General features: G+C 38.6%; 1 protein-coding gene across 5 annotated transcripts in view; it reads left to right on the top strand.

Moving 5' to 3' along the window:
- Nsmce2 (NSE2 SUMO ligase component of SMC5/6 complex) overlaps positions 1-24,983 on the top strand; it is a 223,133-nt gene that overhangs the window by 120,247 nt on the left and 77,903 nt on the right. Inside the window, exon 5 of one of the 5 annotated variants that reach the window (XM_026407134.2) lies at positions 3,275-3,358. The exons of 3 other annotated variants lie outside the window; for them this stretch is intronic. In XM_026407134.2, the coding sequence (XP_026262919.1) occupies positions 3,275-3,358 (84 nt within the window). Of the gene's footprint in view, positions 1-3,274; positions 3,359-4,238; positions 4,544-24,983 lie in introns of those variants that run through there. One more of the 5 variants, XM_026407150.1, reaches the window with a different exon arrangement.

Raw genomic sequence — 24,983 nt, 5'->3', positions numbered from 1 at the left:
GCATGTGTGAGATACTGGGTTAGTTTCTTAGCACTGCATGTAAATAAATAAAAAATAAAGGTCTAACAACAACTAAAAAAATTTTTTTAAATATGCATTGGCATGTGTATCATGCGCATATTCATTTACATACACAGGAGGCACAGGCACAGATGGAGAGATGGATATGTAGATATGTGTTTTATACAAACATACCATTCTATGACTTTCTTTTTTCAGCTGACAATACATCAGAAATCAGTGTAAATATGTTATTGCACTTAAACTGTATCTTTATTGCCCTAGACTGTCCCATGTTAAATTGTTTTATGCATATACATCTTCTCTGTCTTAAAAAAGAAAATGGAAACTCTTTAAGGAAAAGAGTAACTCCCTATTCATTCTCTTTTCCATTCCTTTATTCTTTACTCTGTTTCTTTATTGTATATTCACTATTCATACTGTGGAAAATCAAAGATGTTTGTTTCTTAATATCACTAAGGAGTTACAATTAAGTAGATAAGAATTCTCATTTATTACTATAAAGCAATAAAGAATTTGAGAAGTGATACAGATATTCTCTGGAAATATGGCAGTGAGGTGATTTGAACAATCTTCTTGCTGAAAATAATTGAAACTATTGACGTTATAAGAAAATATCCACAGGGCAGCATGGCAGTTTCATCTTCTCCATCTCTCTCACTCCCAGCCCACAGCCCTCCCCACTTGGGTGAAGGAGGGCAACCTTCTTCTATTAGTACAAAGATAGCTTGGAATTTTAAAAATAAAAATACATTAACATTCATTTCATTTTGGGAAATAACTTCAAGAAAGCATAAAAAGATACAGAATTAAAAACTGAAATCTGAAAGAAAGTGAGCTTCCAGGGAGGCTTTCAGAACCCAAGTGCTTTTGCCCTAGGGCATTTGCCCATCCTGGTAAATGTGAACTTTTTCTTCCTCATAGTAGTTAAACTACAAAGAAAGCTAGGAGATGATTACCATAAATGCAATGATTTGGGGCTGGGAGACAGAGAGTTCCTCAATTTTTCTTTTTATTGACCTGATGGTGGTGATATAAAAGAATTATTTTCTGAACTAAGCATTTGTATTTTGTGTACTTTTCTGTACATATTTATAGATTACAACAAATAATTCAATGTAAAAGAAGTTTCCAAATATATGTATACAGCGTGATCCCATGCATATGTGCATTTTATATAAATGGTGCATATGTATTTGTATATTATATAAGTAGGGGTATATAAAATGTTGCACATTTATATAATAAATGTAAAAAGCTGTATTTATATTCATTTATAAATGTGTGTTTCATGAACATAGAAAAAAATCTGGATGTACCAAACTTGACTCCATTAGGAAGTGGATGTCATTCTTCAGAGATAAAAAGTGGTATGGAAGGAGAAGGAAGGAACTTACACCTTTATGTCCCTTCAGTTAAATTTTTAAATAATCATTATTCTTTTTTTTTAGAATCATATTTTTAAAAAGATATGACTTCTGTCTCTTCCCCTAGATAGTAATGTACCCCCTCCACCATAAAACAGTACTGTTTGTTTGTTAAATGTATCATTTCTTTACTAGACCATAGGCTCTTAAGAGGAATGGTACAGTATTATAGTTATCTTTGTGGGTTTTTGTACCTAGAAAATCCTGGTACATGGTAGAGGGTCTGGAATACCAGTGAAAAATGAATGAGTAGGTGTCCCTTACAAAGAACAAAAGGCTGTAGGCATCCAGCAGATAAAACATTTTCTTAGAGGCTCTTGTTATACTTTATAATATTATTTTGTACTGGCACAGCAGTGGGCATAAAGTTGGCACAGTAAATATAGGTTGATTTGAATTTAACCAGCACTTTGTGAAACTGTAGGCCAATGTGGAGCCCACCATGTGGTGTGTCCTTCTTGATCCCAAAAAGCAGGGAAACAAAAATACCCTCTGAAAATCATTAAGCTGAGAAGTGAATACCTAATAAATTAAAGAAAAGAAATGATGTGATCTTAAGAGATTGAAAGACATCTTGGAACTGGGTGTGGTGGCACACACATGTAATCCCAGCTAGGAGGCTGAGACAGGAGGATCAAAAGTTCAGGACCAGCCTGGATAACCTAGCGAGACCCTGTCTCAGAATAAAATTTTAAGAAAAAGCTGAGGATGTAGCTCAGCGCTGGAGCACTTGTGTGAAGAAGCCCTGGGTTCAATTCCCCATACAATGGAACACACACATACACACACCCATTGGGCAGTAAGATTTGACTATAACCTAGTTGAAGATATTGATGTCTTATACACACGTCTGCACACACATGTGTGCACACACACCTACCTTGAGCAGTAAGATTTAACTGTTGAGGGTATTGTCATCTTAAACACACACACACACACACACACTCTTCATCAAAAGAGTGCTTTCTCTGCATGCAAAGAAAAACAAAAGCTTTTCTAATATAAATTGTATGGTATCAAACAAAGCACTATCAGTCCAACACTACCTGCCAGGTCAAGGCCAGCATCCCGTGTGCCTGGCAAACAGACAGCCCTGTTCTAGAGAACTGCAGAGGCTCTTGCCACATTTCTCTGGGATTCTTCTCATTGCACTAGCTCTGCCTCTGTGTGCACCCAGCTTCCCCAGCTTTCCTCATATCATTTGCTTTCCCAAGGAGGTATTCCACTATCGGGCTGACATAGATGTTGTGTGCTATGAATTAATATTAATAAAGTTATCTTTTTTTTTTTAATACATCAGTGTCTTTGTGAGTTTTGTTAGCATGAGTCTGCATTCCTGAGTCCAGTCAGTGAGATGGAGTATTAGAGTCTGCAAAGCTCATCAAGGTAAACACTATCTTGTAGCCATCTATTGGTATGGACTCTGTACTTCCCAGGTGATGCCTGTCCCCATTGTCACACACCATGCTTCCTGTTCATTCCATAATGCACCAGAATGAGTCTTCCCAGAAGAACGTGTTAAGAACTTAATAAATGCACATTTTGCGTAGAGAGTACTAAGTACTATTATCTTGATGACAATAGACCCCTTTCTTTTAGATGAGTATTATTTGTTTGGTTTTTGCAAATTCTACCCCTACACAGTAAGTGGGACATGTGTTGTAGATGCCACATTCTGAGGATCTCCGATACTCATTGCCAGTCCTGTCTTCACAGCCTCTTCTGGCTCTCATCCCATTGCAGCATTGATCCTGGCATTATACTCAAGTAACTTCCTAATCTGGCATTATACTCAAGTCACTTCCTAACCTGGGTCTCTCTTGCAGCAGTGAAACCTAAAGAAGATGGAAGACACAATGAGTTCGACCAGATTAAGGATAAGGATGCAAGTAGAGCAGGCAATGAACGAGGTTATAGAATTTTTTTCTTCCATTCTCATCTGTCTCTTTTTCCTCAAAACAGTCCCAGCCAGTAGTATTTGAAAGAGCTTCAAGTCCCATGCATATTATAGAAGAAAATAGAACACAGGTTCTCTGTAATATATTCAGCTTATCTGTCACGGCACTTAAACCAGATTTCAATAAATCTTTTAACACATCAGTGTCTTTAATACATCAGTGTCTTACCAAGAAAGGTTGACAGTGTAGATAACAGGACAAAACCCTTACAACCATTAAGTGAATCTCAGATTTTTTTTTAATTGGATATTGTGTAAACTTATTAAAAAAAAATAAGTGCACTACTAGTATGGGACTTAAACACCATTTCCCCCGCTTTCTTTCTTGTTCTTCTGCTGCCTCACAGCTCTAGCCATAATAAACAGTCACTAAATTTCGCAGGAATTTACCCAGAGCAATCCTGTTTATATACATATTAGATACACACACACACACACACACACACACACACACATTTGTATGCATAAATATATGATATTTTTAACAGTAGATGAGGTTTTGCAAAAAAAAAAAAACTTGGATAGGATAAGTAAATATAGACTCTAGAAAAGATTTATTTTTTACAAACTAGGTTTTTAAAACTTGTTTTAACAATCTCACTTTTATTTATTTATATAATTAGAATCCTGCAGCAAATCTTGGATTTACTGAGCTTAACCCAGATTTGCATGAGCTTAAGACCCCATGAGCTTACTAGTGCATATGAATCCCTATGTGTTGCTACAGAACTTTTCTTGTGTACTAAAATGATATGGAGCTGAATTGCTTTGCAAATAATTTAGACCATTCCTGGTTATTAAGATGCTGATTAACCAGCTCATGAATTTTCTAGGCCCTTTGGCCAAATTTCCAATCCTGTGGCTTTCCTTTGGCCTTGGATGAAATTGATGCTAATGAGGAAGAGGGTCCTGTTTTCCTCATCTAACAACTAGCAACGTGTACTTCACAAGGAGACGCCTTGGTGCAAGATCAATAGCTGCATAGTAGACTCTACTGTGGTGGACACTGGGCTAAGGGCATCCAGACTCTTCAAACAAGCCTGTCACCTCTTCTGAGAGGAAAATCTCAGTACTGTCCTATCTTAGTGGATTAGTAACAGCTTCTTGTGACACAAACTTAGCATTTTTTTAAAGCAAACGGGAACATTATAGTGTATTATGTGCTGATAGGAGAAATTAAAAAGTTTTTTACAAAAGAAAAAAACATAATGCCTTACTTCAATAAATGTTAATTAATAGGGAAAGGATGAATATGCTCACCGTTTATAGTACGCCGAACTCTCAAAACTCATGTATTTTTTAGAACTTATACTTTCCCATTTTAGCAAGGTGTGTGCTGTGTTGTCCAAATTCCTGCAAGTAGGACAGTACTTAAACTGTACCATAAATAAAGACAGAGGAGTAAGGTGAGCCAGAGAAAGAGTCACCTGAGAGGTAACGAGTGTCTGACCCAACTGTGATCCTCCCACCCCTCCCTGCATTGCCTTTTTCTTTGTCTCTTTCCTTCGGTTGAAGGTCATGGTGTAGACAGGGCTAGACAGGGATTTTAGACTGTGGGATGGGTCTCTTCTGAAGTTGGGCGGCCTGAGGACAAGCTGCAGGGCAATTTCAGAATTATGCTGTCTTTAGATCTGCATCCTTTGCATCCTTGGCCTTAAAGCCAGCCCTGTGTAAACTGGCTCCAAGGACCTTGTATGGTGGCAGAGTAGGCAGAGGTTACTTTCTTTGTTGTCTTTCTAAGGTCCTTTTTCTGACATCATCTTTTTCTTCAGTATCCTACAGACCTCTGACTCCTTAGATTCTTGTCCCTTTTCGGTAAAATTTTACCACAGAGGCTTGAAATCATTAAACAGATCCCTGTGTGTGTGTGTCTGTAGGTGTTATGTTTTATTTTAGTCAGTTTGTGATCCACTTGGGTCTAGTAGCAGTGATTTTCAAGTTTCTAGAGTATATAACTCAGCCGATGATGGTGACATATCAACTCTGGATGACAGAGCAGACAGATGTCCCAGACCAAAGATCTTCAGGCATGAGAAATGGTTCTTTAAGCCGTAAATGCCCCTTGGAGACTTCAGAGTGTCCATGTGGTGGGGAATCACGGTATGAAGAGAGAGGTTCCTGATGAAAGTGTGTTCCTATGTAAGCAATGTTCTGGGGAGGAGTTTGAGAACCTCTGATACAGATGACAGTTGAAGCCAAGAAGTAGATGAGATTACCCAGGGAGTGTACACAGAATGAGAAGAGAGCAGGGCATGAGGGTCAGACCTGGCAAAGCTGAAGAGAGAAAAAAAAAAAACATTGGGTAAACAGGACAGTGTAAAGAAGATAAAGTTGCTCTGCGATGGAGCCAGTGAAGTGAAAGGGAAGAGCACCCTAGGGCAGCCACTGACGGCTGTGCACAGCGTGGTGTAGGCTTGTGGGTCAAGACGATGAGCTGAGCTTACCTGGTAAACTTCACAGGCTCACCCCCACCTCTACCACCCAGCCCCAGTTTCTGAATTTTCCGGATGACTTTAATAGGAAAAAGTTCCTATCACTGCTAGCTAGGAAATAGCCTTGTGCAAATGCCTAGCTTCACAGAACTTGGTTCCAGTGAGAACCTGTCATCATGGAGCTCATCTCATGCTAAATGGAGAACTAGTGCCCAGCGCTCACTGATATCCCCTCATCTTGCTTGAGCAAGCTGGTGACCTGGGTGAACTGCAGCACTATTGTGATAGGAAAGGGAGCATATCTTGAAGCTTCTGGAGCCTCTGGCAGTTACCCAAGTACTAGAGAAAAGATGCCCCTACTCACAGCTCAACGCATACCCATGCAATGGCTCAGAGCTCTGGCTGCCTCTTGGCAAGGTCAGACCAGCTGCAGAAGGGACACTGCTAGCTGGCTGTGGGTCACAGTGGTATACCAGAAAGGAATATTCAAGCTATGCTCACATTTTTTTTTCTTTTGCCTGACCCCAAATTATTAAAAAGCCCACAAAATTTTGTCATAATGCTCACAATTCTCAATATTGGTTATGTGTAGAATCTAAGTGAGCAGATGTTACTGGTTTGGGTGAGGAGGTGGAAGTTCAATTAAACAGGGAATGAATTAGAGATTGTATTAGAGGTCAGTCCAGAACTCCATGTATTCCAATTTCTAAATGAAAAATTGAGCACGAGAGAAGCGAAGTCCAACAACAGTAACAGTATTCAGAATGAAAACAAGTATGCAACAAGGAAATCATGACTCTTCATATCAGGGTTATGGGTGACCCCCCCCAAAATTTAAAACATTTGATATATGAATTGTATCTTAGTAAAGATGTTAATAATTATGAAAGAATCACTCAAATGTGTTCTAACAAAATTGTTCTGTTTCAAAGATAAAGAAATCATAAGCATTCATCTGTGTGAGGATGGGGTAGGGTAGAGTGAGGGAGGGAATGATTATCTAAAAGGAAAAAGAATGAATTTGTATCCAGTTACCTAATGCTACTACAGACTAAAAGTAGCTAAATATCACCAGAAACATTAGAGGGGGAAAGGGTTATACTAGTATTTTACCTCAGTCAACTGAGGTATCTTTTCTTGAAAGGGCATCAAAAAGATCATCATTGACCTTAAAAGATGCACAGAATATCCCAATTATGTGTATTTCCCTTGAAAAAAAATATGTATGTATATATGCAAAGGCATGTTGGAGCCAACCAAGTAATTAATCAGAATAAAAAAGTCGTGTTTTTTTTAAAGTGGCATAGAATGTACTATGAATAGCAGTTATTACCATTGTGGCAAGCAATAATGCTAATGACCAATGATTCCTCAAAAAAGAATGATATAGCAGTCCAGTAGTAGGGATCAGTAGTTACAAGGTGTTGTTTCTCAACAGCTGGGCAGGAAGATGAAGACAAGACTCCAAGGAGACTCCCAGAATACTTTTTGGTTATTGGCATCAATGAACTTAAGATAAAGAAAGTTTAAAATTTAGTAGTAGCAGAGTAAAAATAGGATGAACTTCTCAAGGTACTCATCTTTATTGGCTAAAGAGATAAGGGAAAAAAACTTCTCAATATGTTGGGGGACTACTTATTCAGTGTGTCTCAGAGAGTGGGGAGAAAACTTTTTAATCAGTATTGTCAAGGGGTGGAAAAAGAGAAATCATTTGGAAGTATAATCCAAAATACAATTTAAAATTAAAACCAAGCATACTTATCACTGCACAGTGTCTACCATGTTCTCTCTCTTTTTAAAAATATTTATTTCTTAGTTTTAGGTAGACACAATATGTTTATTTCATTTTTATATGGTGTTGGGGATCGAACCCAGTGCACCAGGCAAGCCACATCCCTAGCCCACCATGTTCTCTAAATTCTATCTGTTAAAAGATAGAATTCTAATTGTTTTTTAGTATGACCATAATATTATCTAGAGGCATATGTTTTAAAAGAATAGTAATAATTGAAAGATTGAAACTATATCTCAGCCAGGGTGTGATGGTGCACACCTATAATCCTGGAGGCTTGGGAGGCTGAGGCAGGAGGATCACAAGTTCAAAGCCAGCCTCAGCAATTTAGTAGAGCCCTAAGCAACTTGGCAAGACCCTGTTTTGAAATAAGAACTGAGAAGGACTGGGATGTGGCTCTGTGGTTAAGCAGTCCCTGGTACCAAAAATGAAAAAAGAAAATATATCTTAGACAACAGAAAATGGGAAAAGTTGGAGTGCTACTGTTACTATGGAATTTTAGGCAACAGTATACCAGATTTCAAGTATTTAATACAGAATTGTTAGCTATAGTCAAATTACTATATTACAACCAAATTCTGTATTTTTTTTCATTTTCTTAAAAGTTAAGAATACATTATTCTTTTAAAACTACTTATAGGAAATCTTAATTAAATATTAGCAAATAAAATCTGGCAACATATTGAAAGAATCACAAACATGATCAGTTAAGATTTGTCTGCTAATACAGTATTCCTTCATCACTAGAAAATCCCTAGTAATCACATTAAGAGATCTATAGGACACCCTTTTCAGTCATTAATTGCTGTGAGCCAAAGCATTGTTGCTCTGGGGGCTGGTGAGCCAGCAGGGAGCCAAAGTGATGGTAATTTTCTCTGTGAAACCTAGCCAGAGTGATGGTATTTTCTCTGTGAAACCTAAGTACCATTGTAATAATAAGCTCACAAGATGTTGTGTGCAACATTTTCAAATCATTGAGAAAAAGTTGATGAATTAAATGAAAATTCTTGAAGTAATTTGTTAGATGTTTTAATAAAAATATATTTTATATTTAGGTATTTTCTAGAGGAATTGAAGATTTTAATGTTAAAAATTCAAAGCAAACTACAAGAAGAAATAATCTGTGGATACTCATGTTACTTTAATTTTTCCTTAGACCTTTTCAATTATGTCAAAAGAACATGTGCTTGTAAAGATTTATGCACTGATGGATAGTGTTGAGACAATAAGGACAAAAGGAACTGCAATCATTTGGCAGAGCTTAACATGTTTGCAGAATTTATTTGAAGGTTTTATATACGAAGAACTGAAACTAAAAGGGATAGAACTCAACATCATAACTTGTTTTAAGTTTTTACAGTTGAAGTCCAATATATTAATAAGACTCACTATCATTCTTCAGGTGCATCCAGATATTCTGTGCTTTACATGTGTTACCCCTGTAGTACTGAAAAACCCAAGGAGGTAGGTGCAGATAGTATTTTACAGGAAAGAATGGAGACACAAAAGGATCTAGTAATTTGCCCTCCAGCACCCAGCAGGTAATTAGCAGAACCAGGATTCAAACACAGTCTGGTGCCAGAGCCTACTTTCCTAACCATTGTGCTATCCCAACTGAGTCTCAAAAAACAGTCTTCTGAGATAATCAGGGAGGGGAGAAATTTAACTGAAGTGTATGTTTGGGCCATCACTTCCAACTTCACAGTGAAAATCCTCTTTCCTCCTTTTCTTACCTAGCTGCAACCTTTGTCAGCAGATCTTCATGGGAAGGATTTAGAACTCAAGTTCATTGAGTTGACAAAATAACTTCCAGAAAATCATTTTGAAAAATTTTTGAGTAAAACATTTCCCTGTTTACTCCAAAACAAGTCAAGGGACTTTGAATGCCACCTGCTCCTGTCATAAGCTTTCATTTGCAAGGCTGATTTCCTCCATTTTCTGCTGTGAAAGCAAAGCAGTATGATCTGCTGGCCCACATTGAGCTCTCCTCCACACCATTCACTGGTCAGAGAGCAAGAGTCTCAACTGGGGCTCCTTGCTTGTGTTGGTAGCACATGATCAACATTTTTAAGCAAAAAAAAAAAAATCCACATTCTGACATTGCTTTAATATCTTAAGGTTGGGTTGGTTTTTTGTTTGTTTTAAGTTTCAAACATTGAAGTCAGGCCTAAGATTTTTAATTTTCTGTAAGATGGCATGAACATTTTAAAACATTGTGAGTCACAGTGGTACACACCTATAATTGAAGCAACTCCTGAGGCTGAGGTAGGAGGAGTCCAAGTTCATGGCCAGCCTGGGCAACTTTATGAGAAATTAAGATAAAAAATTAAAAGGCTGAGGATGTAGCACAGTGGTAGAGCACCACTGGATTTCAATCCCTAGTACCACAAAAATGAACAAAGATTGAGAAATAACTATTTTATATGTATGCTTTTGGGTATGAAAGTATAAAGATGGTCAGAACCTAATTTTTTAAAAACCATCATGCCCTTCTTTATCTTCTCAGATGTTTCTGGCCTTATTGGTTTTACTTTAATCCAAAAAAGACTGAGATGCTGTCACAGTCTAATAAGGTTAATGTATCCCTATTGATTAAATAGCTGCAGAAATGTTCACAGCTATAAAAAGGTTATTATATCTTTATTGTAACTAAACATTTCTTAATTTAAAAACCCACTTTTACTTCTTTCCCTTTTATTCTTATGAAGTGAGATTTGTTTTCATATCATTGTAACTGTAATTTCTTCTTGTTTTCATCTATTTTGTCCTGTGTCCTCCAACCATTTCTTAGTTTTTATATTTCACTTATTTGTTTTGCAGTACTAGGGATATAAGCCAGGTACTTTGCACATTCTAGGCAAGTGCTCTTCTACTAAGCTATACCCCCAGCCCTTGTTTTTATATTTTATATTTGAAAACTCTGATCTTCAAATATGATGTTTATGTTGACAGTCTATTACAATTTTAATTTTAGCATAAATATTAGCTTACACATTCTAAATGTTTACGAGGTAACAGTAAAAAACAGCATGTACAATAAGGTTCATCTTTATAAAATAGATTTTAATTTATGATGTACCATATGGGAAATAATCTAGCAGAATATATATGCAGCTATCATAGCAGGATTACAAGTGATTTGAAATAGTATTTATATGTTCAAAGTTTGTAGAGTAAAAATATATTGTTTTCATAATAAGGGAGTAAGGTGAATGATCAGCCACAGGACAAAGCAGACTGATGTTGATAGCTCCATTTTAGAAAGTGAAATGTGGAGGCAGAAAGGCAGAGGTGCGGGAGTCAGAATTCTCAATAACACAAAATGCCCAGAAATGAACTAAAGAACTATGTAAATCTTTTCAAAAAAAAAAAAAAAAACATGTTTCTGAGACACATGGGATGGGGATACTACTTGAAACAACAGAAACTGATGTCATAGGCCACTGTGATTTTAAATGGGAAAGACTTTTGAATATATTCAGCTGCTAATATGTTAATGCAAAAGACAGTAAAGTTAGTTTGTAAACTACGTAAGACAGGGTATTTCTTCCAGTAGCATCAGAATTTGGTGACTGAGTAGATAAGGAATTTGAGTGAGAGGTAGATGTACTGATATTTCTGAATTTCCAACTTAAGTGCTTGGGCAGAAGAGGATCTCATTAATTAATGATAGCAGAAATGGCAATCATTAATTGAATGCTTAGTATGCTTCAGACAACTTGATAATTACTTTCATAGATAGCTGATTTAATATCTTTACCACCATCAGAGGCTATGTTTATTAACACCACTTTTTAGATAAAAGAAACTGAGGTTTTTTAAGCAAAGTTAAAAGAGTGATCCAAGGGCCAACAGGAGGCCAAGTTTCAGAGCTGGATTGGAACTTAGACCTATCATCTCAAGTCTTTTTTCTCAACACTTACACTGTACTATGTTACACCAAAGGTAATGGACCCCTAAAGGGGAAAGGACTTACAGTTAGGCTTTTTAACATGCTGAATTTAAGAGATTTTAACGCTGTCAATTTGGAGGTAAACCTATCAAAGATGGTCTGGGGTCTAGAGAAAGAGTCAGCTGAAAAGTGTCCTGAGGGATGCCATTAGGAGATGGCTGAAGTGTTGCAAATAGAGCAGAGTGCCCAGGGGCAGGAGTACTCAGCATGCAGGGCAGATCCGATGGTGGGTGCACCTGCTTTTAAGAAGCTAATGTATGAGACTTGGAAAGGATGGTTCAAAGTAGAATGAGGAGCAGACAGGCAAAATTACATGCATGGTATTCCATTAGCTTAACAACATGATTTTCTCATATTTGAATATCCCTAAAATTGGTGTTTATCAAGGAGATCATAAATGGCAGCACTGTTTTTCTTATTAGTGCATAAAACAATGGGGCATCTTAGAAATGAAGGAATGTTTGAATCTGGCAGTTGACAGCTTAAAAACCAATCATGCTTATCTATTCCTAAATTATTTTATAATGAAAGCACATGTTTAACTTTTGTAGTCTATTTAAGTAGTGCATAGAATAGATTTTATAGAGCAAAGCCAGATCCATTCAAATCCTGCTCACCTACCAGTTGTGTTTCTGGGTCGAATCTCCTTAACCTTGATTTGTTTTTCCTGTAGAATATGGATTAATAAGACCTATGTTTTAAGATTGCTGTAAGGGTTAAATGAGATAGTACATGTAAATTACTTCACACTGTGCCTCGGAAATGGCAAGCTCTCAGTGCTAGCTATTATTACATTCTATATTGATATTTCAGACAGGAAATAGTACCTTCCCACTTCAAAGTACTGCCATCCTCTTCAGCTAAAGCTAGCTTATATCTAAAATACTATAGGCAAATATGATGGGAGCTTTTGTACATTTAGCCAGCTTTATGTTGCCTTTCTTGAAGGATGTTGAACTATGTTAATTGCTGGAGAATTTAAATTAGTAGGTGTACACAGATTCTGAACTTCGTCATGCTTAGCCCAAAGCATGGATCATGCTAGAGCTATAACAAAGTACTACTAGTTGATAAATTTTAGCTCTGAGCAAAAAAGATGCAATCTTTGTGGATGGATGTTTGGGGAATTCCTGCAGTATCTCTCATAGATTATGAGGGTTTTTTTTTTTAATTTGATTTTGTTTTGTTTTGTTTTACTTTCTACTTTGATCTATTCCAGGGAAGTTCATAGTTGCTCAGATGCTATACTAGATGAGAAGTAGCAGTTTCATAAACACTGGGTAGGGAGTGCAGATAAAGTTATAAAGATCCCACTTGCTGTGTCTTACAACACCATCATCTCATGTGACTTATCTTTATTATGGAATTGCTAAATTAGTAGTGTGCCTTTCCTCCAGAAAGGGTGAGATGAAGTCATATAGACAGTCTGATTCACAAGATAATTATTATTCCATTTCTAAATGTTCCACTGTGCAAGAAGAATTCTTAGAAAAGCAAGTTTTTTCTTCTGGGGAAAATGGATTTTACGTTGACTTGGTAAAATGCTACCATGTACTTGGTTAATTTACAGTTCTCACTTTTTTTTTTTTTAATTCAAAGCCCTTATAACTCCTGTGAGATTACCTGTGGTTGAGAAGCTCCTCATAAAGCCTACAAGAGAATGAGTGGTTCTCTTAGTGCATATTTCTAAAGGCTGTAACTAGGCATGTCTCCTAATTCTGCAGACTGATTTATAAATTCTTTGTTCCATCAAAATTCACCTTTTAGGATTAGGCCTTATCCTTATGGGTATCAAATTATCTGACTTCCCTTGACTTTATTAATTACATTTAATAATTTGAATTCTAATACCCCTATTGTTCACATCTGTGTTTCATTCTACTGCTTTTGAAGATGTGTAAAAACAAAGGTCTTATGCATCCTTTCATATCCTGTTTAATGGCTGGATGCATGTCAGTGCATAGGATTTGAGTCATTAGTGTGCCACAGGACACTTCATGAAGACATGGGGTGCGTCATCAAATAATTAAATTACAGCGATAGCTGTAAATTGGACCCAGTTTGCATAAGTCAATAATGCTCCCTTTTACAAGCAAGAAAATTAAGAATGCTCATTCAGATTCTGTGGTTTAATTAGCTCTGACTTGCTAAAAGGAAGAAATTGAGGAAGTAAAGGCATGTAACTTCCCCATGTGTGGCAAATCCTGAATCATTGCCGTTTTTATATAACTGATCCCCATGATCTTTGCTATATTCTTTTGTTTATGTACCTCAGTTTCTCTTGGTAAAACGAAGGACTGTAATTTGATTAGCTCATAAATTCCTCCCATTTCTAAAATGCCTCGAGACTGTAAGCCTAATTTCCTTTGAGTCTTAAATCCTCTCGCTAATTGATGTGGCTGAGCTGTCTGGAATGAGCCTCCTTGGTCCAAGTGACTGAGACCGTGAAGTTTTTTGAATGCAGTTTGATTCAGGAATGAATCTGTTCATTCAGCAGACCATGCTTGCAGCTGAACCTAAAAGAGCTCGCAGTCTCATAGAGGATTGTGGTAGTTTGAAAACATGGCCCCCACTTTTTTTTAATATTCCTTCCATCAAAAGATGAGGCTCTGCCTCCTCCCCTGGGTTCTTCCCTATAGCCTGCCAGTAGCACAGAGCAGAAGTGAGACGATGTATCAGTTTTGGGGCCCAAGCCTTAAGACACTAGCAGCTTCTACTTCCTATCCTCTGGGACCCAGCAGCCATGGTACCTAGACTGCTCTATGGAAACACCTGGGCAGAGAGGAACCTGCAATGAGCACCAACATGTCAGAGTGAGAATGAGCCATCTCAGAATCAGATTGCAGACTCATGAATAAAATAATTGAACCATTGAGCCATAGAGTTTAGGAGTGATTTATTGGTAGGAACAGGGAGGTAGACACAAACAATTTTGAAGCAGTGTAGAATTACAGTGACAGTGCTATGTACTGCATATCACGTGAACACCGAGAGACACCTAATCCTTTCTTTGTTATCAAGGAAGACTTCCTTCATGAGGTGACAGCCCAACTGAGTTTTAAATGACTAAAGGTTAATCAGGTGTGTCAGGGGAAGTGTTCTGGGCTGAGGGAACAACTGTGTAGCCAGAAATAGAAAGGTAGGAAGCGGCCTCTTATGCCTGAGGAGCCCATGAACACTCAGGTGTTGCTGGAGCAGGAAGCCTGGGGAGGATGTAGCCAGAGGGATTGATGAAAGTTTCATGTGGGGAGCCATTCTCACACGTGATCGGGTGCCTCCCGTTAAGGGTCTGAGGCACTTTGGCAAAAGTCGAAGTTTTTCCCGGCCCTTTCCTGATGAGAGAGCCCATCTGTGTGGGGGTGTGCCTGACCACTGACCCCGGGGACCCAATCAATCACTGACCCTGACCTTGGAGTGCAGCCCCCCCTCAACCTTCATTGGATGGAATTCTCCCCTGAATCTCTTGTTCCCTAATAAAAGGCTAGTCCCCGGCGTGCTCGCTCTCTCTCTCCTGCTAGCCCTGAGTAATCCCTGCTGTCCTGCTGGGCAGTTTAGAGGAGCAAACCAGAGAGGGGAGCCGTCTCGGACCTAGCAATAGAAATAAGGTAACTGAGTCTTGTGTTTTTATTTCGATCTCTTCTAACTAACTTTATGCCTAGAACCTCATTAATGAAACCACTGCGCAGGCCGCGTGGTAGAGTTGCACCATGGAGGCCTCACATGCCAGGAGAAGGCATGCTGTATAGACAGTTTGGCATTTTTTATTGTTATGTTATATATAGCACTAGAACAATCTAATCAGGTTTGTTTTAGGCAGATCCTCATTGACAGGAAGTTGGATTCAAAGGTATTAAGGCTAGAAGCAAAAACAGCAATTAAGTAGCCATCGAAGGCCATTGAAGGTGGCCACTGGTGGCCAATGCCACCACAGCAGAGAGGGAGAATTTGAGAAGGAGTATGATGGGTGACAAAGCCGGCGAGTTCAGCAGTGACATACATGTTAGCTTTGAGCAGTCTGTATTGTGTAGGTAGTGAGGCAATTGGAAACATAAGTCAGAAATCAAAGGAAATTTAAACTGCAAAAAATAAAGATTTGGCAATCAAGGTCACAAAGGTGGTAGTTGAAAATATTAATGGACAAGCTCACTCAGGAGAAGAATGTTCAATGAGAAGAAGAGGCCCGAGGATGAAATTCTGGGAGTACCCTGACATTTAAAACATGGCTAAAGGGAAGGGAACCTAAAGAAAGATGGAATGATGATCTGAAAAGTTGAAGGAATACCAAAGAGGAGCTATCTCAGGCAAGAGCTTTGAGGAGAGGTGAGCTCCTGTGTCAAATATGGACAATTGAGAGAGGTCATTTAGATGCTGCCAGCCTGGCTGGGCAAAGCAGATGTCAATAGATACATGAATGGAAGCAGGGAAGCAGGCACAGTGAAAGAGACAAGGGACAAAAAAGCAGCTCAGTGATTGTTTGGGGGAGATGGAAAATGGGTATGTACTTTTTTGATCCAAGGAGCTCATGCCATTTAAAGGGAAGAGATTAAAAACAGAAGAATGAAGTTTGACCCATGAAGTAATGTCTAACTGGAATGAGAAGGGCAGAGGGTCAAGGGCTGTCTTTCAAGCTTAAAGGAATACAGTAAGGGTAGTTACAAATGTAGTTATAAAATTTATGAGCAGGGTGGAAATTGAAGATCATAGCGTGCACTTGATTTTTTCCTGTGAAATAAGAGACAGACTTGTCCACTAAGAGAATGACCAGTTTTAGAATAACCTTTCAAAGAAGGGGAAACAAGGGCCTAATAGGCAAGAAGGGTCTACAGGAACCCAGAAGGCCTGGTTGGTGTTGGAGCCCCCATTTGGGTACTCATAACCATCTGAGACATGCTTGTGTCCAAGAGATATCCTAACCTTCAGCTCACTTTTCCCCTTTCCTGGCCCCATTGGACTAAGTTTGGAAGACAGGATGGATAGCCCCCACAGGGAAGGAAGGAGAGTCTGGACAAGAATGAAGTTTTATTTAAGGCAAGAAGATGGGCACTCTGTGTAAAACTGGAGAGCAGCTTGTTTTCTTTGTTTTTAAATAATGAGTAAGAGCTCTAGAAAACAATGAAGAGATCTAGAGAGGAGTCAAGAATGAGAAAAACCACAGGTGAACAAACGCAGAAAAGAGGAAGAGGGTAAGGAAGAGACTTCTCATCTAGGAAAGACTAGGTTGGGAAGATTGCCTGGAGTTTCTTTAGCGTAAGAATTGTGTTAATACAGCTCTTCAGAGGTCCTCTGGCAGTTTCTGTCCTCTTCATGGAGCTTTGTAAAGAGGATATGACAGCCCTGTGCCTGTCAGTGGTGGGCTTCTTCTGGGCTGCTCATGGGTTTGCACTGGGGTACTTGATTGGGTCTTCCCTAAAATTGTGGAACAACAGGACCTTCCATGCTGGCCTCATATTATTACAGCTTCTACAAATTTACAGTAATCATCATAAAAATAATAGCTTGTGTTTATATGGGCTTTGAACTTTATAAATTGATGCTTTCAATACTTTTGAGGGAAAGATAGGGCAGGTAGTGTTATTCTGTTTGCAGACCAGAAAGCATGCGTCTCAGGGTTAAGTTCATGCAGCTAGTAAATGAATAAGATACAAATAAGAATCAAATCTTCTGACTCCAATTTCTTAATGCCACACTGCAGTTTTGGAGTTGGAAATGAGTTGAGCTCATGTATTCTAGCCTCTTCTGTCGGGGATGAAACACCTGAGGCCACAGCCTGGCAGAGTGGAAAGAATGGAGATATCACAGGTGGGGTTTTCTGGGAACCCAACTGTGAGGTGGAGGTTACCCTACAGAAGTTTATTGGGGAGTGTTCTTGGAATCTGTGGAAGGAAAGGGAAGGGAAGAAAGCAGGATTGGGCACAGGGAGAACATGAGCTGTGGTAATGTAGCTTTAGCCTATTCTACAGGGAATTCTGAAGACAGATGACCCTTAAAAGCTAGTCTGCATCCAGGAAATGACACTAGTCCTCTGTGCCCTACCGACCAGCTGGTAGATGCTTGTACATGGTGTCCACACAGGGGACTAGGAGCAGAGGGATTTCTGCCAGCAGCACTCCCTTCAGCCTCATTCAAGAGCATGTGGGTGGTGCCTCACAGTGTGCACCATAGTGAACTTTGGAATAAACTAGATATGGGTTTCAGTCCTGTTTAGCACTGCCACTTCCTGGCAACTCGATAAGTAGCTTTATTAGACAGACTGTGGACAAGCTTCTTCAAACCTCACGGTCCTTCACTATAAACTAGGAAAAATAAAATGAGAATGAACTTAGCCTTGTTTTACGTACCTTTGACATGAGATAGTAATTATCCCATTTGGGGGGATGGTTGTTAAGATTCAGTAAATAAAGTTAACACAGTACCTGTCAGTCTTTAAAAACTTTATTATTACAGTTTTAAAATAAATAATAAATAAATTTTTAAATAAACTGGAATAATATCTAGTTTTTAGTTTTTAAAGGTGTTATATAGCATAGGCTACAAAAGATGGTCAAAAAATATTGCACTTAAATTTAAAAAAATGTTCTAGAAAGTTTCCAAAGTCAGTGTCAAAGCAGAGCTGGAATGCATCCTACCACTCTACTTTTGGACTTGAGTTTCGGATCAGGAAACCTGGGAGGCGATATCTCTGTGATGAGTCAGAGGGTAGTAGAAAGGAGTGGCCTTGAATGTGACTTTACCTGGGAGAGTCTAATTCCGTAGGCTAAGTCAGTGGCATTACTCCAACATGAAATGTGTTCTCTAGAATGGAACCTGAAAGATTTATACAATGAAAACTACAGAACCCTAAAAAGAGAAGTAGAAGAAGATCTTAGAAGATGGAAAAATATACCCTGTTCATGGATAGGCAGAACTAACATCATCAAAATGGCGATATTACCAAAAGTTCTCTGTAGGTTTAATGCAATGCCAATCAAAATCCCAATGGCATTTCTTGTAGAAATAGATAAAGCTATCATGAAATTCATATGGAAAAATAAAAGACTCAGAATAGCAAAAGCAATTCTAAGCAGGAAATGTGAATCAGGCGGTATAGCGATACCAGATTTCAAACTATTACAGAGCAATAGTAACAAAAACAGCATGGTACTGGTACCAAAACAGGCGGGTGGACCAATGGTATAGAATAGAGGACACAGAGACTAATCCACAAAGTTACAATTATCTTATATTTGATAAAGGGGCTAAAAGCATGCAATGGAGGAAGGATAGCATCTTCAACAAACGGTGTTGGGAAAACTGGAAATCCATATGCAACAAAATGAATCTGAATCCCTTTCTCTCGCCATGCACAAAAGTTAACTCAAAATGGATCAAGGAGCTTGATATCAAATCAGAGACTCTGCGTCTGATAGAAGAAAAACTTGGCTCCGATCTACATATTGTGGGGTCGGGCTCCAAATTCCTTAATAGGACACCCATAGCACAAGAGTTAATAACAAGAATCAACAAATGGGACTTACTTAAACTAAAAAGTTTTTATCTCAGCAAGAGAAACAATAAGAGAGGTAAATAGGGAGCCTACATCATGGGAACAAATTTTTACTCCTCACACTTCAGATAGAGCCCTAATATCCAGAGTATACAAAGAACTCAAAAAATTAGACAATAAGATAACAAATAACCCAATCAACAAATGGGCCAAGGACCTGAACAGACACTTCTCAGAGGAGGACATACAATCAATCAACAAGTACATGAAAAAATGCTCACCATCTCTAGCAGTCAGAGAAATGCAAATCAAAACCACCCCGAGATACCATCTCACTCCAGTAAGATTGGCAACCATTCTGAAGTCAAAAAACAACAAGAGCTGGCGAGGATGTGGGGAAAAGGGTACTCTTGTACATTGCTGGTGGGACTGCAAATTGGTGCAGCCAATTTGGAAAGCAGTATGGAGATTCCTGGGAAAGCTGGGAATGGAACCACCATTTGACCCAGCTATTGCCCTTCTCGGACTATTCCCTGAAGACCTTAAAAGAGCGCACTACAGGGATACTGCCACATCGATGTTCATAGCAGCACAATTCACAATAGCTAGACTGTGGAACCAACCCAGATGTCCTTCAATAGATGAATGGATTTTAAAAAATGTGGCATTTATACACCATGGAGTATTACGCAGCACTAAAAAATGATAAATTCGTGGAATTTGCAGGGAAATGGATGGCACTAGAGCAGATTATGCGAAGTGAAGCTAGCCAATCCCTAAAAAACAAATGCCAAATGTCTTCTTTGATATAATGAGAGCAACTAAGAATAGAGCAGGGAGAAAGAGCAGGAGAAAAAGATTAACATTAAACAGAGACATGAGGTGGGAAGGAAAGGGAGACAAAAGGGAAATTGCATGGAAATGGAAGGAGACCCTCATTGTTATACAAAATTACATATAAGAGGTTGTGAGGGGAATGGGAAAATAAACAAGGAGAGAAATGAATTACAGTAGATGGGGTAGAGAGAGAAGATGGGAGGGGAGGGGAGGGGGGAAGGTAGAGGATAGGAAAGGTAGCAGAATACAACAGTTACTAATATGGCATTATGTAAAAATGTGGATGTGTAACTGATGTGATTCTGCAATCTGTATTTGGGGTAAAAATGGGAGTTCATAACCCACTTGAATCTAATGTATGAAATATGATATGTCAAGAGCTTTGTAATGTTTTGAACAACCAATAAAAAAAAAGAAGATAAAATTAAGGATGAAATCATCAGAGCAGCAGCTTGCTACCAAGACAGCACTTTAGCTAATGGGTAGTTACAATGTGGAACAGGCTACTTTGATCCATTGGGGCTAAATATGGCTCTAAGTCTGTGGATGGTGTTTGCTTTCCCACTGGATCTAGATTCTAGTCATTTGGGCTTCCTCAGTTACAAGTACTGAGTCTTGAACCAGGGTTAATTCACTTTCCCTCTCCAGGCCTGAAATTTCTCCATAAAATGAGAGTTTGGATCAAATGAGTCTCCTCCTCTCCTATCATAATTTTAATTTTTTGATTCTAAGTATTTCCTACAGCAGAGATATTTTAAAGCACAGCATGATTGCATTATACCATTGAATGAATGTGTTGAATGAAGCATAAGAGGAAAGTGTTCAATGGCTCTGACAAAGAAACCTTTCAATGAAGAAAGGGAGAGAAATCAGTGCTGACTCCACTGCCCCAAAGTAGTCCAGTGTCATTACAGAATCATTGCCTATACCTTTTTTGCATAATTGTCCAAAGTTCATTGTGTAGCATTAAAAAAAAAACCTTTATTTCTTTGTTTACTTTTAGCTGTTAATAGAACTTTATTTATTTATTTACTTACTTATTTATATGTGGTGCTAAGAATCGAACCTCGTGCCTCACACATGCCAGGCAAGTGTGCCGCCACTGAGCCTCAATCCCAGCCCCCATTGTGTAGCATTTTTGATAATCACTGTTGTGCTGGGTGCTGTTCAGAGCTCTTCTCTGCTGGCTAAACTTTAGCTTTGTTAAATGTAGGAGGAGAATGGAAAGGAGGTCAAACTCAGAAGTCTGGATATGCTGAAGTGCTTGTTTTCTGTCAGAAAACTGAAGTTAGGGGTTCAAATTTAGTCTAGATCCATTATCATAAAGCCTTTACTATTCACTGAAGCATCTGGGTTTTTTTACTTTTTTAATTTGGCTTCTGTGCTCTGTGATACTATTTTCAGGTAATTGGGTTTATGACTTAAGTAGCTTTCAAAATATTGGCAACTGAATTCTCTCTTTGGAGATTCAAAAGACTTTTTGGTTATTATATTGAATTCTGTAAATTTAATCAGTATTTTTACACTTTGAAATTTTTCTTGTCCTAAACCATCATACATTTATACAGAACAAATATTTAATCCTTCAGATTTCATTACCAAGGGATTTTAAAGATTAGCTTTGAAATAGGTCAGGGGAAAGCATCTACTTTGATTTAAAGCTAGTGAGATAAGGAAGTGAAAAATCAGTTTAGAAGCTTTGACAAATATTGGTGAAATCAATTTCATATAATTTTATAAAAGCTCCTGTCTGTACGGCTAAAGCGTATGAGTCACACTGTCTCTTAGTCTTGCCACTCATGCAATCATTTGCCAAATATTGTTCTAGACACTGGGTAACAGTTATCAATAGCATAGAGCTTACATGCACCATTTCTGTGCCAGGGTCTTTGAAACCTGGTCTCAATGCTTTCAGCAGTCAATCTGATGCAGTGGGGTGAGCATCACAGTGGAGTCTAGCCCCTCCACCCCAACTAACAGGTAAGCTGTGACTTTAGGTGAGACTCATTCCATGTCAGTTTCCTCTGAAATTGTCTTGCTGGCCCTGTTTACATAGCTTTGATGAAATAATGGTTTTGAAAGAGCCCTGGAAAGTATCAGCCATTGTATAAAGGCAAGGTAATCTTTAACTGTAGCAGTGATTTTGGCCATTCGTTGCCTCTGTGAAAACCGTTAAGGATGAGCACCCTTTTATTTTTCCCTTGAACCAGATCTGCATATTCCAGATGGTTAGCCTTGCTGTTTGCTCCACATGTAGAACTATCCCTCATGTCCCATTGGTGGGTGGGGACTTTAAAATGAGGTGGCAGGAGAGTGATAAGTATAGCGAGCAAAACTTATTTAGGAAATATTATCCAGTCCATACACTGCATTAAATCAATGGGTGATGATTATGTACTCAGACAAAGGAGCAGAGAGGGTAAGGTGCAGGATGGCATCTGTCTTCAAGAAGCCTAGACCTGGATTTGAAAATTCAAAGTGACCAAATGTAAACCAGGACCTTAATGGCAGTTTCTTGAGGATCTAGGCTGAGATGTCCATTTCCCTCTGTAGCGATTACAGGGACCTCTGTTGCGATTACAGGGACCTCTGTTGGACATGGAATGCGCCCAATTATACCCTCTGGATCATGGAACACATCTTCTTAGGAGGAGAATGAAAATTACATCTGGCTTCATGTTTAATTGGCTGCTGCATTCTAACTCTCCATGCTTGTGTTCTAGAATAAAGCTTAAAAAAAATTCCCATCTGCCCTAGAGTAAATTCAGTCAAATATCAGCTCTAGAGAATAGATATTTTTGCCTTTTGCTCTGTCCTGTCTCTTCAGTACCTGGTGTCTGCCTTGGATGAATAAAAACCTCAGTCTACCATGTAGAGTTCTCTCAGTATTCTGATATTCCAGTGAGTGGCTTCTCGAGGACAGGGCTGCCTACTACTCATCTCCTGAGTTCCCATGCTTGGTACCTGCACTCTGAATATTTGTCACATAAATGTAGATAAGTATAACCAGAGTTGTGACAAATGCCCCAAGATCAGGACTCCCCATCTCAACCTGGAGCAAGCACTAAAAGCAGTAGAAGACCTCGCTCCCAGAAGTCTGAGGCATACCCCAAAGTGCCTGTCACAAATAGGAAATTTCTTTGAAGTCTTCTTTTTAATCTTAGCACTTCGTTTCATTTTTTAATTTTCTGGTCCACTCGTGTTCCTTTCAAAACATAATAATCCAAAAGGTGGGTAGAGTAGGTATCGCACACATCCAATGTGGGGTCCCGACCTGGCAGTCACTCAGAGCAGCACTGGTCCATGGCAGCAGGTTCCAGGATAAGGCACTGTGTTCTTGAAGCTGCTTCAGGGCTGTATAAGAGACTGAAAAGCCAAGAATAAAATTGACACATAATAGGGGAGAAAAGTAGGACGACTTGCTAGTTATTTTATGGGAGTTTTATTATGCCATCATTCAGTCTCATTATTAAAAATAATAAGAATAGTAAAAAATGTACTCACCTCTTTTAGTACCTTGACACATGCTGCTCTCATTTGGTCTTCACAGCTGCCCTGTGAATGTGGCATTTCTTTGTTTTCATTGTTGCTATTTGTACAAATGAGAAATCTCAGGCCCTCAATAGGGTTGGAATTAGGGTGAGGCACTCCCCTCAGGCTCAGAATTTAAGGGGGTGCCAAAAACTCTATGATCAGAGTAAACAATATTTTATGCAATATTTTTAAAAGTGAAAATTCATACAGGATCTGACAGGACCAGGGTTAAGGTGAGGCAAGTTAGGCAGATCATGCAGTGCAAGGTCAGAACCTGACTTTATTTCAAATTTTATGTTGTTCATCATGAATTTTTGCATTAGTTTCGACTTTTAAATTATTGCATTCAATTATTACTCATCTTGGTTAGTTGAGGTTGTTTATTTGCATACTCTTAAATTTTGCCCCCAAGGCCAGTGCTTCCCACCTCACCATAGCGCCAGCCCCCATTAGTGTGAGTGTCACATATGCCCTGTAAGCAGCAAACCTGCATTTGAACAAAGGCATTCTGACTCCAAATCAGGTACTCTCCTTATCATACCACTTACATGCCTAATTCTCTTTCTGAAATTTGTTGGTCTTTTATTGTTGTTTTCAATTTCTTAGGCTTATAAGCCCCATTATTTTAGAATGTCTTTAGTGCTCCCTCTTGACCTTTCTGTGTATTTTTTTCTGTAATTTGTATCAGGCACCTTTTGTTGTTTTAAGTCATGTAGTTTGTAAGCATTTCTGGATGAAGTTTCTATCAAGAGCATACTACAGACAGCTGCTTTTGCTAGAGCTACATTCAGTGACCTAAAATAAAAATAAAGTAATATAGGGTCAAGTTTTCTAAGGAATCCCCATACTGCTTTCCAGGTTGGTTGCACCAATTTGCAGTCCCACCAGCAAGTGTGCCTTTTACCCCGTGTCCTCGCCAACATTTATTGGTGTCTGTATTCTTGAAAACTGCTGTTCTGACTGGCATGAGATGAAATATTAGAGTAGTTTTGATTTTCATTTCTCTGATTACTAGAGATGTTGAACATTTTTTCATATATTTGTTGATCAAATGTATATCTTCTTCTGAGAAGTGTCTGTTCAGCTCCTTAGCCCATTTATTGATTGAGTTGATTGTTTTTAGGTGTTAAGTTGTTTTGAGTTCTTTATGTATCCTAGAGATTAGTGTTCTATCTATTCTGTGTGGCAAAAATTTGCTCCCAAAATGTAGGCTCTCTGTTTACCTCATTGACTGTTTCTTTTGCTGAGAAGAAGCTTTTTAGTTTGAGTCCATGCCATTTATTAATTCTTGATTGGAACCACCATTTGATCCAGCTATCCCACTCCTCGGTCTATACCCAAAGGTCTTAAAAATCAGCATTCTGTAGTAACACAGCCACATCAATGTTCAGTAGCAGCTCAGTTCACAATAGCTAAACTATGGCTACAACCTAGATGCCCTTCAATAGATGAATGGATAATGAAACCGTGGTATATATACACAATGGAATATTACTCAACATTAAAAGAGAATAAAATTATGGCATTTGCAGATAAATGGATAGAGTT

The sequence above is a fragment of the Urocitellus parryii genome, chromosome 7, assembly GCF_045843805.1.
Source record: "Urocitellus parryii isolate mUroPar1 chromosome 7, mUroPar1.hap1, whole genome shotgun sequence".
Classification (NCBI taxonomy): domain Eukaryota; kingdom Metazoa; phylum Chordata; class Mammalia; order Rodentia; family Sciuridae; genus Urocitellus; species Urocitellus parryii.
Note: the sequence above shows the minus strand (reverse complement) of the source record. Positions and strands in the feature narration are given on the sequence as shown.